This window comes from Hippoglossus hippoglossus, chromosome 1, assembly GCF_009819705.1.
Source record: "Hippoglossus hippoglossus isolate fHipHip1 chromosome 1, fHipHip1.pri, whole genome shotgun sequence".
Taxonomy (NCBI): domain Eukaryota; kingdom Metazoa; phylum Chordata; class Actinopteri; order Pleuronectiformes; family Pleuronectidae; genus Hippoglossus; species Hippoglossus hippoglossus.
In genome coordinates this window covers 20,824,300-20,840,486 of record NC_047151.1, presented here as the reverse complement: position 1 = coordinate 20,840,486, position 16,187 = coordinate 20,824,300, and the positions used below count along the sequence as shown (strand labels likewise).

General features: G+C 41.4%; 1 protein-coding gene across 16 annotated transcripts in view; it reads left to right on the top strand.

Moving 5' to 3' along the window:
* inpp4b (inositol polyphosphate-4-phosphatase type II B) overlaps window positions 1-16,187 on the top strand; it is a 196,569-nt gene that overhangs the window by 144,237 nt on the left and 36,145 nt on the right. For all 16 annotated transcript variants that reach the window (XR_004614566.1, XM_034591944.1, XM_034591933.1 and 13 more), the window contains 3 exons: window positions 980-1,049; window positions 4,002-4,149; window positions 12,330-12,460. Coding sequence is in view for 15 of the 16 variants with exons in the window: in XM_034591944.1 (XP_034447835.1) it covers window positions 980-1,049; window positions 4,002-4,149; window positions 12,330-12,460 (349 nt within the window). In the remaining variant the exon portion in view is untranslated. The remainder of the gene's footprint in view (window positions 1-979; window positions 1,050-4,001; window positions 4,150-12,329; window positions 12,461-16,187) is intronic.

The window sequence follows — 16,187 nt, the reverse complement described above, 5'->3', positions numbered from 1 at the left end:
CTCATGTAGACAGTGTATGAAGACAGTGATGTGTTTTTTAAACAATAAAGCATTTAAACCTTTTCAAGTAATAACTCAAATTAAAAAGCTGATCCTGAATATGAGTATTATATGTCTCATTTAAACAAGGGGAAATGGATTTTGGATAATTGAGCTACTGATTAATTTTGATTGTTTTATAATCTTTTTTTGTTTTGAAGCTTACTGTCATTAACTGAAATGCCAATGCGTAGTAATTGGGACTAACCTTCAGCAGAGGAAGTTGCAGGATGGTGAATGTGAAAAAGACTGAAATGACAGTTATGGTTATAAATTACCAACCCACCACCCAATCAGTGAAGTCACAGCAGACGTTTTCCTCCAGCTGTCACCTGCTGTGACAACACTGATTGCGGTGAAAGCTGAAATTCTTTGAACGCTGCAACAGCAGAAAGCTGCTCCTATGGTTATAAGGGTCTAGTCTTTAAATGGAGTCATTGCAATGTGCCTTCAGTTTAGAATGTTTTTTGTAATTACCTCATTGTAGTAAGTCAAACCCAAATCAAACCAATGACAACGAATTATTGATTACACTTACACGAGACCATTCAGGCATTATATTCTGTGGTTCTGTTTGAAAATTCTGTTGTATTGTAATAATGCGAGTGGGTTTAATATTTCATACAAGAATAAAAATCTGGACCACTGAAGTTTGTCGCACAGCTCGGATCAATCCAGCTAAATTTAACTCAATACCTGCGGGAGCTGCTGACTCCAGCTCCGCTTTGCTTTAACAGACAAGGCTAATGAGGGATTTTCTAACCCAACGAAACCAGAGTGTCTGTCACATGCATATGGGTATGGTCATCTCCATTGTACCTCATACATAATAATCAACATGAAACCAAGTAAGCTCCTTAGGAAAATACTTCAGCGCTCCTGCTTGATGTTGAGTAATATTCTCTCCCTGTGTTTCTCCTTTTGTGCTTTTCCTTTCCAGTGTCCCTTGGTTTGTGATTCTGCGTCCCATGCCTGCGTCGACAGAGAAAATTACCCACTTACAGGACCAGGTATGATTCACTCTAATATCACCATTCATTGCTGAATAATATAACAATGAACACAGATATTTGCGGGGGGGGGGGAAGATTGGCAAGAACTCAGCCTTTGATGGTTTTAAAGAAAAGCTAGAAATAATCGATTAATCGTCATTGTGATGGAGAATTTGAATTCTCTTACCCACTTGGTTCTTTGTTGACTGACTGAACTCACTGAAAAGCAAAAGATGCCATTCAAGTCGCATGAGACAAATTTTGTGGCAGCACAGACATGTAGCCTTCTCCCCTGTAGAGAATGATAGAATTGTGGAGAGAAAATGAAAGACATGTAGGTACAAACGGGAAAAGACTTGAAAAGGTCACGACACCTGCTGTGTTCCAACTTCACAGCCCTTGTTCACAGGAGACTTGTGAAAGTCCTTTTTTCATACCGTGCATTAATTTGTTCCACACATCCATTTTCTCTTTTATCCAGTACCCCACCACCCAACCCCAACCCCCCCCCCCCCCCCACCCCCCGAGCCCCCCAGCAACCCCCACGCCTGTTGTCATTTTGTCATCGTCGCTTACTGTTTCTCCTGTGATTAGCTCGTGAGCTGCTGCCGTGTTTGCAGGTGCACATCTGCAGCCCGTCAAAACAAATCCCTCCCAGCAGACCCCGCCAGATTGAATAATGTAATTTAGTCTTCCGCTTTTATTACCTTTCAAAATGAGCATGCAGTGAGCGGGGAGATGGGGGGGGCGGGGGGGGGGGCCCACGCACAGTACGTCTCGGAAAGTCATTTTCTTAAGAGGTGTCAGGAAGGGAAACCGAAGCGTCTGATTGGTGGTCAGATTAGTTTGGTGGCAGGGGGGAGTTCAGGAGTTAATCCACTTCTCCGACGGAGGTGGAACTCGGCAACTGTCGCTCTTCAGATTAAAGCTGTGCTTTTACCCCCCTTCCTCTCCATATGTCCCCTGCTCCACGTTTATTTTTGCCATCCATTTCACCTCGCTCTAATCCCCATGACAACAATGTCTGAGCATCCCATTTCATTTAGATGCAATTTATATCTTTTCCAGAGGTCATTATTCCTCAACCTTAATTATCATTAATTTCATCATCAACTGGAGCATCGTTTGAAAAACAATGAGCCTCACTTCAGCTTATGAGGCTCACAGTTATTGTCCTTCAGAGGATGTCGACTCTCTGTCTGAATGAGCAGTGTTCGGGAGTAAATAAAGTTCGAAACAGTGATAGATGTGATCACAGTGGTGACGTGTAGAGGATTAGAATTGACTTTAGATGCTCAAAATAAAGCTTCATAGCAGATGCTACTAAGGTGGTCATGGTGGTTAAGTGGATACTTAAAAAAGATAAGGACAGCACTGTAACATCTTTTTCTTGGTTATTGATCAAATTCCTAATTCAGTCCATTTTCCAGTATGTGGCACTAAGCTTAATTCTTTCTGAGGATAGAAATCGCAACCCTCACCCATTAATACACGTATCGTATTTTCCCGTATCTAAGCAGTCGACTCGAAATTAACTACAGCTCTAATGTTCATGGTAATAATGTGTTGTTTCCACGTCACTTTATTAGTATTTTTGGACAAAAATGAAGGTCTACGTCTTTGAGGAATGATTTACCCTATATCAGGCTGTGGATACACATAAAATCTTATTACGAGAATCGGTTTATTGTTATATTTCCTAGGATTTATAGCTGATAACAAGCTGAGAGCATGCAATAATATAACTCATATTAGTGAAATCCTTTGCACATTGCAAATCAATGCAAAACACTTTGTTATTTCATTGTCTTGGCACATTTTTAATAAACCACTTTATTGTTTTGAGCTCAAGTGGTGGCCCAGAAATTCACTGTAAAACGAGTGCACGGAGTGGAAGCAGTTGTTAAAAACAACCTGCCAACACACTTCATGATACTGCATTCAATGTAATATCCTCTTAGTATTATGAATTTTGTTCGTAGGGCACCTCCTTAAATCCATCTGCGTTGGCGGGCATCGCTGAACTATGACACTCGAGGACAAATGACGTAGCATCACTGAGATTAATGATTCAAACGCTTCGTCCTGTGACATGAATAAAAGGACAATGTGGGGCCAGACCAGGGAGCGGTGCAGTATAAACGTTTCGGTGAAGGGAGCATTCTCTGTGCTGTTCCAAGGAGCAGAAGTGGGGCTCCCTCTTTAGAGAAAATGAAAAAGCTTTTTATTGGTACCATGCTTGTTTGAACGCCGAGAGCGAGAATGTCAGTGTTTCAGCTGCAGGGTGCTTCAGCTCCGACTTATTGAGTGACTTCCTTTCTGACTGTGGCTCTGCACACGAAAAGGAGTAATAAACAGTGTTCAAGGCGCACGGCTTTCTTGCCCTCTGCTGCCAGCATGCAGATAAGAGCCTTAGAGCTGTTTTTCATTTCCAGCCTTCGATTGCTGCTATTAGCCACTCTCTGCAAAAATGAGGAAGATGGGGCTGAATTTGAATTGGGTCTAAGAGAAGAGTTGGATGGTGGGGGTTAGCGAGCAAAGTTTCAAAATGATACAACTTTCTGTGCCTCGCTGTTGTACAATAAACAAGCAATTAAAATGGAAATAGAGGAAATAATAAGGCAAATATTAACAGGACAGGGTTTGTGTATTTCAGTCTGCCTGTCAGTTTTGCGTTGCCACTGGAGTTGAAAGAGAGAGAGAGAGAGAGAGAGAGAGAAGATGAGCAGCACCTTATCTATGGCAGACACAGTTATTGATTATAGAATTTAATTTGTGCTTCATACCTCATGTGACTCTTGAAGACAGTCAGTCTTTGGCGTCCTTGAGGTTGCCAGCCGTCAATGCTGTTTTAGATCTTGTTTCTCCCTTTTGTGAAATTGAAAAATTTCAGAGAACATGATGCTTTTTTCATTCTGTGTCCGATGATTCACTGCATCTTTCTTCCTTCCCTTTGTCTCCCTCCCCCAGTGTTCAAGAACCCGGTATGCAAAGTGTACAGATTTCAAACAATGGACAGCAAGTGGATGCTGGTGCGGGAACAAATGGAGGAGTGCACGTTGTCCTTTAGCATCCCAAGACAGCTGCTCTCACTGTACATTCAGCAGGACATGAATAGGTAAGCATCTGTGAAATCATACCGGTAAATCTTTGTGTCACTGCCAGACTTCACATTGGCGGCACAGTGGAAGAGTGGTTGGCACTGTCACCTCACAGCAAAAAGGTTCTGGGATTGAACCGTCTGACAAAAGCCCTTTCTCTGTGGAGTTTGCATGTCCTTCCCATCCTGGCGTGCGTTTCTTCCGGATACACCGGCTTTCTCCCACAGTCCAAAGACATGCAAGTTAGGGCAACTTAAGAATTGGCCGTAGGTGTGATGCTTGTTTGTCTCTATATGTCTTGCCTACGATCGACTGACCGCCTGGCCGGGATGTTCCCCGCCTCTCGCCTCATGTCAGCTGGGATTGGCAAAGAATGAAGTGATATAGATAATGGATGGATGGAGCGTTCACATTACATCACTTGTTTCCTGTCTGTGCGATGGAGGACAGCCAGAAGTTAAAAGTTAAACTCCAGCAAGCTGTTACCTCATTACATGTACAGTGTGCATATCTAACTTATACTTAAACCAATGTTAAGAGTCATTTCAAGGTTCTGCCTATATTAGTAGTTAATTATTTAGATCTTTTAAAGTCCAAGAAATAACAAACATCGTCTCTTCCACACACACATGCACACCATCTCTCAGTCCTCTCATGATACGGTGAACATTCTTTCACTGGTGCAGAACAAGATCAAATTGGTAATAACTGCAAGTGTGGGATGATACTATGGCTCCATAACATCTCGGGGCAGCAAACACTTCAGCGGTTATTAAGTCCGAACAACAACTTTTTTCAACAACAAACTTGCCCTGTTTTGATAAAGAAAAAAACATTTTACTTTCTTCATCATGTCATGAGTAACTAAGGTCTGACTTCATGCTGTGCGTAGTGCGAGATGTTTTCCAGAAAACAGAAAAAGTTAGATACTATCCTTCACTTCATTAAATGTAGAACGTGACGTCTCCTAGTTTCCTTTCTCCCTCCAACATTTTAAAACTAATCAAATGTCAAGTGCATTTCCGATTTTTCAGTTTTGCATTTTAACTAATGAAGAGTCTCATTTTGAATAGATGAGAAATATTATGGAAATCATGCATATAACTGCAATTAAGGTCCAGTCCAGTAAATACAGTAATAGAATGAGGACAGGTTAGGACAAGGACACAGGGTGATGGTGGATCACCAGTCTCAGAGTGAGCACTCGTAAGTAGATCAGAGAGTCCCTTCCCTCAGGCTCCACTAATGTTTGTCAAGACCGATCATTTCTCAAATGGCCTGTTGTCCCTGGCAACCCCTTTTCATATAAAACACACATACACACAAATGTATCCACACACACACACACAAAAATACACACACCGCTTCGGATGATTTCTTCATTGCTCATTTTAATACAAGAAATAGGCACAAAAATTTAAAGATGCAGATGAAAGCGATGCTGCACACTTTAATGAGGTTTTGAGCTGTAATCTAAATAATGTGGCTGTAATGAAACACATTAATATGGTTTTAATATCACATTTATTTCCTAAATTATAAAGAATTGTCATTTATGTGTTGAACATGGCTCATAACGCCACTGTGTTTCAAACCCTCTGGGACCTTGCAGCCCCAACGCTTGTGTAGAGTCAACTGTTTGCGACGTCTCTACATCAGGACATTTATAATTGATAGAGAAAGTTAAAACACCCTTTAATGAAAGGTGGGTGGTCCCCTGCTGGGTTCATTTTTAAATTTATCCTGAAACTAAATCCCTAGACCACAACATTGTCCCCCTTCCTCTGCTGCCCCACGGTTGTCTCTCTCTCTCCCACACACACACACACACACACACACACACACACACACATCGTTTGAACCACTGGCTGAGACAACTGCCCGTGCCGACGGTTCTTGTGGCTCGAGAGGACCATAGTCTTGGGTGTCAGGAAATTCTGGAGGCCATATGCCCTGGAGTCATCGCTTAGAGCTACACAACCTAGATAAACCTAGCATATGCAAGGAAATTGGTATTGTGTGTGTGTGTGTGTGGGGGGGGGGGGGGGGGGGGGGGGGGGGGGGTAGATTTGTCCCAGCACTGCGTTCTAAAAGCATTTTTTATTTTCCAGGGAGAGACACTTCAGCCAAAACTTAGGGCTGAAGTTACATTTTAATAGCTGGAGGAGACATGTTTGTTGTTGTGCACCTGAAGCATCACGAAGAGTTCAAGGACTCGTGCTTCACATGCAGTACCACACATAGAAACCATCACTGAGTCATTATTGATCCATGGACCAGACACGCTTTGTTATCAGTTCACCAGTCAAACAGATGAATCCGCTGACATGCTCGTCTTCTCCACACGTCCCGTCTCAGTATCTCTAACCCGACTTTCTGTTTGAATAAAAGATGATCAGCTCTGCAAACTGATCATTTCAATCATAGCTAAATTTGGAAGACAATTATAGAATATTTATTAAAAGTCTTATCTGTATATTGCAGCTCGTGAGCTCTCAGCAGGCTCCAAACCGTGACTATACCTTATACTACGTTTGTTTATTAACAGGCATGTGTCGCGTGTATCCAGCTCGGTTGTTAAGCACTTCTCCTATAATCCGCTTTAAGCGTCGTCTTTCTCCACGGTGCCTCTTCGTTTAGCTGATTCTGTCAGTCAGCTCTGCACTGATGCTAACTCTGTGTTTTTAATGATTCAGTTAGTGCTGCAAAGTTGGGAGTGCAGCGGCGGCGGATGGTGGGTGGCTACGTTTCCTTCCTCTGTGATAATCTCAGATGGCTCTTCCTTCTGTCTGATCACTTTCATGTCTACAGCCATTTTTAAATCTAACTCTGCAAACACAGAGAGCGCTGATTGTCGTACCTCCAGTAAAGATTCAGTGGTTGTGTGTGTGTCTTATAGTTGACGTTTTGACATCAGGTGTCACTGTTTGGTTCTGTGCGTTCAGGATCACATTGATGACTGAGCTTGTCGGAAAGTGCATGTGTTGTGGAAGAGAGGTTTGTTCTTCAGTCCTCTCACGCAGGTTTTATTGACCCCACACACACAAAGCCCTCTGTGATTAAATTGAAGAGGCACTATAACGCACCATGAAATAAAGGTGCCCCCACATGACAGGTCTTTGCTCTTTGGGAAATGTATTCTACTCTCTATTCTACTCGTCATCTGCACGAGGACATTTGAACACATTGTTCTACTCAAGGTTTGTACTTAAGTAAAACAAGAAAGACCAAACTGCAGCAGTTTCTGCACGTCTCCATATCAAATCCCAATTATTTCTGTATTGTAGGTTTCTCTTTGTTACCCTTACCAAGGAGGTTATGGTGTCATTGCTATTTGTCCGTTTGTCTATTTTCCTGTTGTGGAGGTGAGGGGGCTGGGAGAGCACCCTCACCTGCTATAGAGGATCAATCAGCGCAGGTGAGAGCTGTTAGCTGATTGGTCCACATGCTTAAAAGGCAGCGTCGGCGCTGCCTCAGGACTAAGAACTCAGGAAGGAACTCAGAGAGACTCAGGCTCCAGAGACTCCCAGACACTGAGTGGAGGACTGGGCTGCAAAGCCAGTCCGCTTTAAGTTTGTAGTTTGAATTTATGTTTATTTGATTAATAAAGAATGTTAAAAAGAAACACTTCTGTCTCTGGCTGTGTGTGGGAGAGCCCCGTGGCAAGGTCGAATGCCACACCTGTCTTTTAGCAGGATTGTGCAAAAACTAATGAACCAATTTTATTGTGAGGTATGAACCAAGGATGAACCCATTAACTTTTGGAGCGAATCCGATTAAGGGGGCGGATCCTTAGACTGCATATAAAGATAGATGACGTGTTTCTACTTCCTCCCTCTACCCAGAAACGAAGCTAAAACATCCCAGACCCAAGCTTTGCCATCTTGCACATTTGGAGCCAGCGTCTGCGCATTAGAGATCGGGGGAAGGAGCCACACTATCGAGATCCTCAGCTGTCAATCATGACGTTTCACAACGTTTTTATACCATCAAATAAATAGTTCAAACTAAACTTACATCAGTGCGATAACAACAACCTGAAATGACAGAAACCATCTTTTGTACTTTTACTTTGGCTCATATCCCATCCACGAACTTAGAAGAGGCGAGATTCACTGCAGCCACCAGGTGGCGAACAAGTCACTTTGACTTCACTTATCGGGAGCTGTTATGTTGTTCATCTTTATATACAGTCAATGGGACGAATATTTTGTGATTGGATGAATTTCAATATTTTGGGGAGTTTCTCAATAAATAATATGTATTTTACAGGCAGGTATTAAGGGCTAATATCTATGAACAGGTGAAATTTGGTGTGGATATGGATAATGATGCAGATTCTGTGAATAATTAAGTATTTTAGGGAGGTGATCTTTACTCAGTTACTGTTGGGTAACAAATAAACCTGCAGCTACCAATATGTAGATAAGATCATGAAGATTCCGTAAGGTACAGGTAGTTTGGACATATCTCTTATAGTTACTAGGATACCTTGAGAGTGGAGAGTGTTATTCCAAATGCTTGCAGTTAATTATAAATCAGCTCCCACACTGTTGACACTGCTGTGTTTTGATCTAGACACCTCTGTTACAAGTCACAACGAAAACCTGCGTATATAGTAACAACAAGAACTCCCACGCAGTTTAACAAGTGTAATAATCATCCATAAAGAACAGAAGTAAAGGGGATAAAGTTCCTTCAGTATTAAGATATATCAAATGTATGCCATAATATAAAAACTACTCCCCTCAGAAATGTGTTTTGCTTTCTGCTGCTCAACTTGGATGTTTGACCTTCACAGGGCAGAATGATGTATGTGGGGGGATTGACATTCGAAGACTGTTTTCACATTCATCTGTCTCCACTTAACTCAGATCTGAGATTAATGTGTTTACAAGCATAATTTTTATAGCCAAGGCTAGAGGCCGTTCATCGCCCAATGCAAAACCTACACGAGTGCGATGTGTCGTCTTGCATACTCATAGATTCTGGACTTGAGGAAGAAGATGTAGATGTTTTTTTTTTAAGAATTTTAATTAGTTAGATAAACATGTTTATATTTTACATTGCCTAAAACATGACTGGAGGGGATCTTTTAAAATATGAATTCAAACCAAATGAATTCCCCAATTTGAGTGAACAGTAGATTCAGCAGAGTTACAGCAGCCACACTGGCTCAGAACAGGTCATTTAAACTTGTAAAAATGATGATAATGAATGAAAAAATTGTTTTGCTTCTGTCTTTTCAACGATATATAAATAATATATTTTTATTCACAAACTGTTTATATGAGCACATTTATTCTCAGACTGTCTTCTGGTAGATTTAACACCAAAAGACCTTATTGACATTCTGACCCTCTTTAAAAGCATACACTTAATCAGACCATACATATTCTTATCACACTTTTCCTCAATCGCACCTTTACTCTTTTCAGACAATAGCCCTGTGATTAAGGAGGTGATGCTCTATCTCTGCATCTGCCATCCCTCTGCCTTATCGCCCTCATTTAGCAAGCAGATGTGTTTCATCTGCTATTTTATCCACTCTATTATTTACAACGGGATCATCCAGTCTGACCTCCACTCCACACTTCCAGACACACAATACCAGATCAGACACTGAGCTGCACAAATAGCAGTGGCTGAGAGGTGTAGTCAGAGGTGTTTTCGATTTTGGTGAATGACTGCAATCTGGTAAAGAGCTTTGTACTAGTGTAGGACCCTGTAACATTTCCTATATCAACCTGAAAATCAGAGAACATTGCCTCTTGATTGGTTAAAATGGCCCATTTACGTTATTAGGGACCACTCCAACCTAAGTGGTCAGAAACAATATATTTGATTGAAACCAGGGAATGTGGAGTGGTCCTGCTCAGACCTCAGCAGCAGGGAAATTTACCTCAGTGCTGTCGTCTTGACACACAAGAGTTCCAAAATCATTGAAGTGTTCAGCCCCAGGCTTCTATTAGAATCCATCAATAGAAGAGCACTGTTTGTTTTCTTTCCATCGTGGTCGTTTTTCAGATATCTAGATTTTTGTCTTTGGTTTTCATTTCATAATAATTTTTTCTTATTTACAAAAATGCAAATCTCATCCCTGGGAATTTTGCACCCAGCACCTTTTGAATAAACATACATGTATATTCACCCCTGGTCTCAGTTTAAATCCATTTACAATCAAGAATGGAGTCAAGCACAAGCCAAAAATATAAATAATGCTTCCTTCAAACAATCCGATCTCTGAACTGACAAGTGTTCCTGTGGAGCCACACGGTGCTGCGAGCGTGTTCCTGTGCTTGTTATAATCAGATGTACTTACCTCTATCTCCCAAATGCCACAAGCATAACTAACTTTCCAACACCTCCAGAACGTGTGTCGGCAGAGTCGCTCAGCATGTGGCGCCCTGAGAGGTTATTTCCAGCGGCAGATTATTTCAGAACACAAAAGAGACAAAAGATAACCATTTGTTATTAAACCCGCTAATTTCCTCTTTGCCAGGCTAGAAAAGTGGATTATATGTCATTTGCAAATGTTTTTTTTCCTCTCACTTAACTCCACAGGCGTTCACCCATACAGTAAATTTTACTTCGATTTAAGGGTTTGAAATATTCCTCCATGAGATTTCTGAGCTGAACAGAAAACACAATTTGCTTAATGCTCGTCTTGCAGCTAGTCTGCCATGCCCCCCCCCCCTAACAAAGCCAGATAATTCGAAAGCACGTTCAAAATCACCAGATCCGGTTTTCTATTTGGATCTGCTTTGTGTAATCCTGCTAACCAACAGACAAACAAACAGAGGGACGTAAACACAGCCTCCTTATTTGCTGAGGTTTTAAAAAAAAAAAACTGCTTATCAGTAATCTCTGGAGGGGAAACTGCTGCACACAATGGACACTTTGTTCACGAGTGACCTTAATTCTACTTTGATATGTCTGTGCTGCAATTTCCTGCTACTTCATCAGGTGACACGTGCGACACATTAGCTGATCTATCTTCAAAAATCTAATATCAACATCGACATGTCTGTGTAGCTCTGGTGAAAAACATGATTACATTTAAATAATTCAACCACAGCATGTTTTTCCAGAAACAATGTCCCTCTCACTGTGGATAAAGTCTATTGTTTGTTTTTTGTAAGTTCGGCCTCTCCCTCTCTCCCTCTCTCTCCCTCTCTCTCCCTCTCCCTCTCTCTCCCTCTCTCTCCCTCTCTCTCCCTCTCTCTCCCTCTCTCTCCCTCTCTCTCCCTCTCTTCCTCTCTCTGTCTCTCCCTCTCTCTGGCATCATTTCCATCGCCCTCTGCTGTGTATTGAAATACTTCAAAGTAATCTAAAAATAACTTCCTCACCTGGAGGAAACCAAGGAATCGTCTGGAGAGACGATCAGCAGCTAATGTGTTGTTATAGTGGTTGAACTACAACAAAGAATAAACTACTACATTATGCATTCAAGCAATTATGCCCGGTCTTAACAATAAGTCGAAGCAACCAGCATTTATACATGCAGCCTTTCATTTAAAGGCACACAGAATACAAAATGCATGAGGTGTAATCACAGAAAATTGGTCTCGTTATCATGAAAGTAATGCGCATGACCGTGTATTAAACCTCCTCAAACTTCGAATCACTATAATATCACTACAATTTACTTTTCAGTGATTGCTGGAGGACTGGTTTCTGAATGATATCCGTCCATTTGATGTCGCCTGTTAGATGCAAATCATGAGCCAATGAAAGAGGCCGTGCTTCTAGTAGGAAATCAGCACTCGCCCCACAAACAGACACAGACGCACACTCATGCTGGCCTCGTATTTTTCTAACCAAGCAGCTCAGAGGATTTTGGCCTTGGGCCGCAGGCACAGCTCCATGAAAGGCAACCAATCACTCCAGTGTCACCACTAAAGACCAGATGGGTTTGTCATATAAGTGATGGAGGAAAAAATGGAAGGGGCAGGGGAAGAGTTTGATAGGGCACAGTGGACAAGCGGACACCAGATACTAACCTGAGGCCTAGAAATGGGTTTGTATGGTTTGTTTGTGCAATTCCTCTCACTGGAAATTTTTTGTTGGGAAGGAAGCAGAAATGTAGATACAGCATTATGAAATTACCTTTATGACATTAATAATATGTATAATGTCTATTTTTAATAAAGTATAAATCTCTCAAAGGTCCTTCTGAACCTGTGTTTCTGTGCAGGGTGCAGGACCTGAGGGAGCTGGGGGAGCTCTCTCCTCATTGGGACAACCTAAGGAAGGAGGTGATGGCCCGGTATGGTGGAATCATCGGCTATTACCAGGAGACTTTGGCTGAGCTGGACAAGATTACCGGTATGACCTCATCCACTTCCTATTGTTGCATTCTGTATAGTGCAAGTGCCCGTCAAGCTGGATCGTGACCTTTTACGATGTCATCAGTGGCATCATCACATGGGTGCGTCTCTTTTTCCGATCTTTGCTTGATGTGACCGTGTTAACTCTGTTTTCTTTTGAATTAAGGGAGGAATCTCTGTCTCGGCCCTTTAGCTACACACCTACCAGGTCAATGAGATTATTGGTTGTTGAGAAAATTTAAATAAAGGCACAGAGATGTTTCCATTTATGAGATATGTTCCCACACATGTATTATTGCACAGGCAAACTAAGTAAATTTCCTCCTCAGATCATTAAAGCTTTCATGTTTCTGATACAATGGTGTTAGAGAACGTCCAGATTTCTGGGTTGTCCTTGGTTACATCGATTTCCTGAAGGTCTCTGTTCAGTGATGTCATACCTTGTCACACCACGAGCCCTGTGACTGGTTCAGTAGAAGTAAAACTAAATTATTTCTTCTTATCATGGTTTGTCCTTGGATGTACAGGGGAACTTTTTCAATTTCCCCAAAGAATAGAAATGAAATTGAAATGCAACATTGTGGGTACAGCTGTACTTGGACAGAGCAGAAGTAAAGCAGCTGGCCATGGTTGGCAGGTGATCGGTCTGCCAACTATGTTCTTTTCAGAAGTCAATTGAGCTGCTCATTTTTTCAGTATTGTAAGTTGTGAGAGAAGTCTCTTACTTTAAAATTGCAATACTTTAAAGACATGACATTAAAGACAATGGGTTTGTCATGTCTGTTCTGTGGCTGACCTGTTCACATGTTGATAACCGGATTGTACCATGAAAAAACTTTGTCGGCCTCAAACCTGTCCAGTTCATTGCGAAAAGAGAGAGAGGACAACATTGACTTGAGGGATAGATACTGGGTGATGTGTGTCGGATGGAAAGCTCAGTGAGAAGTTGGTTCGTTTATCTATTTGCCATCAAAGAGTTTCCATAGCAACACAGGTTTCTTTTAGTGCAAGTGAGGAGTGTGAGCCCATGTGCCCTTCTGTGCTTTATTAGATCTACTGTTTGCTGGGAAGACGTAAACTGGTACAAATGTCTGCCCCATGCAAACCGAAACATCATTCCTGCATCTCATTTACAAATACTCACTGCTCTACTTACTATGCAAATATTTTCGCAAGTATTTTGCATAATAAAATGATTCTGCAACGTTAGTTTAAAGGTGAACAAATAAAGTAATTAGGCTTTTTCTCATCTGCCCCTGAATTTCAACAAGGAAACAATGAACACATTGTACTGCCACAGGATATTAGTGATAATCAGGTGGTCAAAGTGTGCTTGTAAAAGATTTATTTGTTGTGTTTGGATTATATATCTAAAAACAGGGTGAAAGCTCTAACTTCATATGAACAGTGAAGTAGGTGCTGCCTTTATACGTACACGAGCACTTAAAGTGGCAGACTTTTATTGTGCAAAAGCTGTGAGGTGTTCATGATGCATAATCTGTCCTTTAAGGAAAAGGAGGATAGATATTAAAGTCTCTCTGCATTTGTCCATTTTCCTTTTCTTTTCTGTTATATTCTCCTCCTATGCTAAATTTAGCCTGCCTGATGAATTTGACTCTCATCCCCATAATGAGATATTTGTTTCTTCAGCTTTTTTCTTTGCTGATACGGTGCTTCTGCTGATAAGCCATAATGGCGGTGGTTAAGCCGGCCTGCTCTGACTGCTGGGTCTCTGAGGGCGGGGATACAGAGGGCGAGGGAAGTGGATAATGTGGCGTTGGTTATTATAGTTCCTGACAAGTTCCCCGTGTGGCCCAGATGCTGCAATAAAGGGAGAAGCTCTCGGCCCACTCTAATCCAGTCCTGCATTACCTTAACAGGATGACAGGCATAAACAAGCTGGGTGGGCAAACTGCTGCACATGAATTACTGATGGCTAATATGATTAGAGAAGGTGGAGAGCTGAGGGTGAAGAGCAGTGGATGAGCAGAGACGAGGCAACAGGGATTGAAAAGATAATTAAGCAAATGAAACAAACGGTGACAAATAAACAAAAAAAACATTTATTGTATGTACATACTGTACAATAGGGGGTGCATCAGTATGTTTTTACTTTCAAATGTTCATATATAATAATGATAATAGTATCTATCTTCTAAGATGGTGTGCAGGCACATAGGGACTTAGTAAATCCTTGATATACACAGGGGCTTGGTGCTGTAAATCTTTAAAAGTCATCAATAACCAGGAAGCCAGTGCAGTGAGGCTAGAATCTGTGATATGTGGTTGTTTTCTTGAAGCAGTAATAATCCCAGGAGCAGCATTTTGTACCAATTGAAGGGGATGCATAGATGCATGATATGAAAGATATGTATCCATCAATCAAATGTTATTTGTATAGCCCATATTCACAAATCACTATTTGTCTCATGGGGCTTAATGAGGTGCGACATCCTCTGTTCTTAACCCTCAACGAGAGTAAGGGAAAACTATTAACAGGGGGAAAAACGTAGAAACCTCAGAGAGAGACACGTGTGAGGATCCCTCTCCCAGGATGAACAGAAGTGCAATAGATGCCGTCTCTAACTGGAGGCATCAACAAAATAACAGTTTTTACAACATTGATCAGAAGGAACAGATTGTAACATAATACAGAAGTGTGTCAATGTTTAAAGTATTTATACGTAAGAAAATGTCTGATAGAGATGAAGGGAGCAGCAATGACAAATGAATTGAGGAGTTATTGTCAGTAATGATAGAGTATGTGAGTAGTGTTGTTGTAATCAAAGTCCACGATCAGCTGCCACCAAGAGCTAGATGTCTGGATGTCTTCTGAGAATTGTCCTTAAATAGGATTATTTGTGCATTTATGTTAATCACAGGCTGACTCTAATGCACATATCATTGAAGAAGTCTGGAGGATTTTAATGCACGAAGAAGAACCTGTAATCTGTGCACATTTCATGGGTCAGGCAGAGTTTTGCATATGTTTATCTAATTTAAATTCTATTTGTAAGAACAAAAAAAAGCAATAGAAGCTGCAGGTAGCAGAATACAAGGAGGAAGGAGAGCTGCACTCCTCTGGGAGGTTGAGATAGAGTCCCCATGTTTAGGTTCAACACAATATCCATTTTTAATGACGCGCTGACCTCAGCGAATATTTCAGATGCTCTAATAACTGTTCATGAATTAATCATCCCTTTACCCTTTGTTTATGAGCCGGCAAATTAAAGGCACATACATAATCCAGTCAGCACGGTGTTTGTTGGATCTCCGGCGATCGCTCGCACGTCAGCTTAAAGCCCAGAGCTCCACATTGTAGATTAGGGCAGTGTCATGTATCTGTGTGGTCGCCAGTACCGCTAGTTATTGTACAGATAGAGAGAAAGATGGACACGATAGCTCATTTCTTATTTTCTGTGTATTCTTCGCAGTCTCTTTCCTCCAGGTAAAGATTCAGTACTGTGTATTTTTTATTCGCTATTTTACAGGTGACAATAGTAATAAGAGAAGACCTTAAAAATACAAAGTTAACAGGAATAAATTGGATAAAACGCTCAGACATGACTGATCCCACCACTCACAGCATGTGTCCACTCCTCCTCTGTGTATACAACATATCTGAGTGTGGATTGATTCAGAAATCCTGCTGTGCTCTCAGCATCAGAGGAACACGAAGAAGGAATCCTTACCATGCTTACACAGGCCTACACTGATCTGACTGA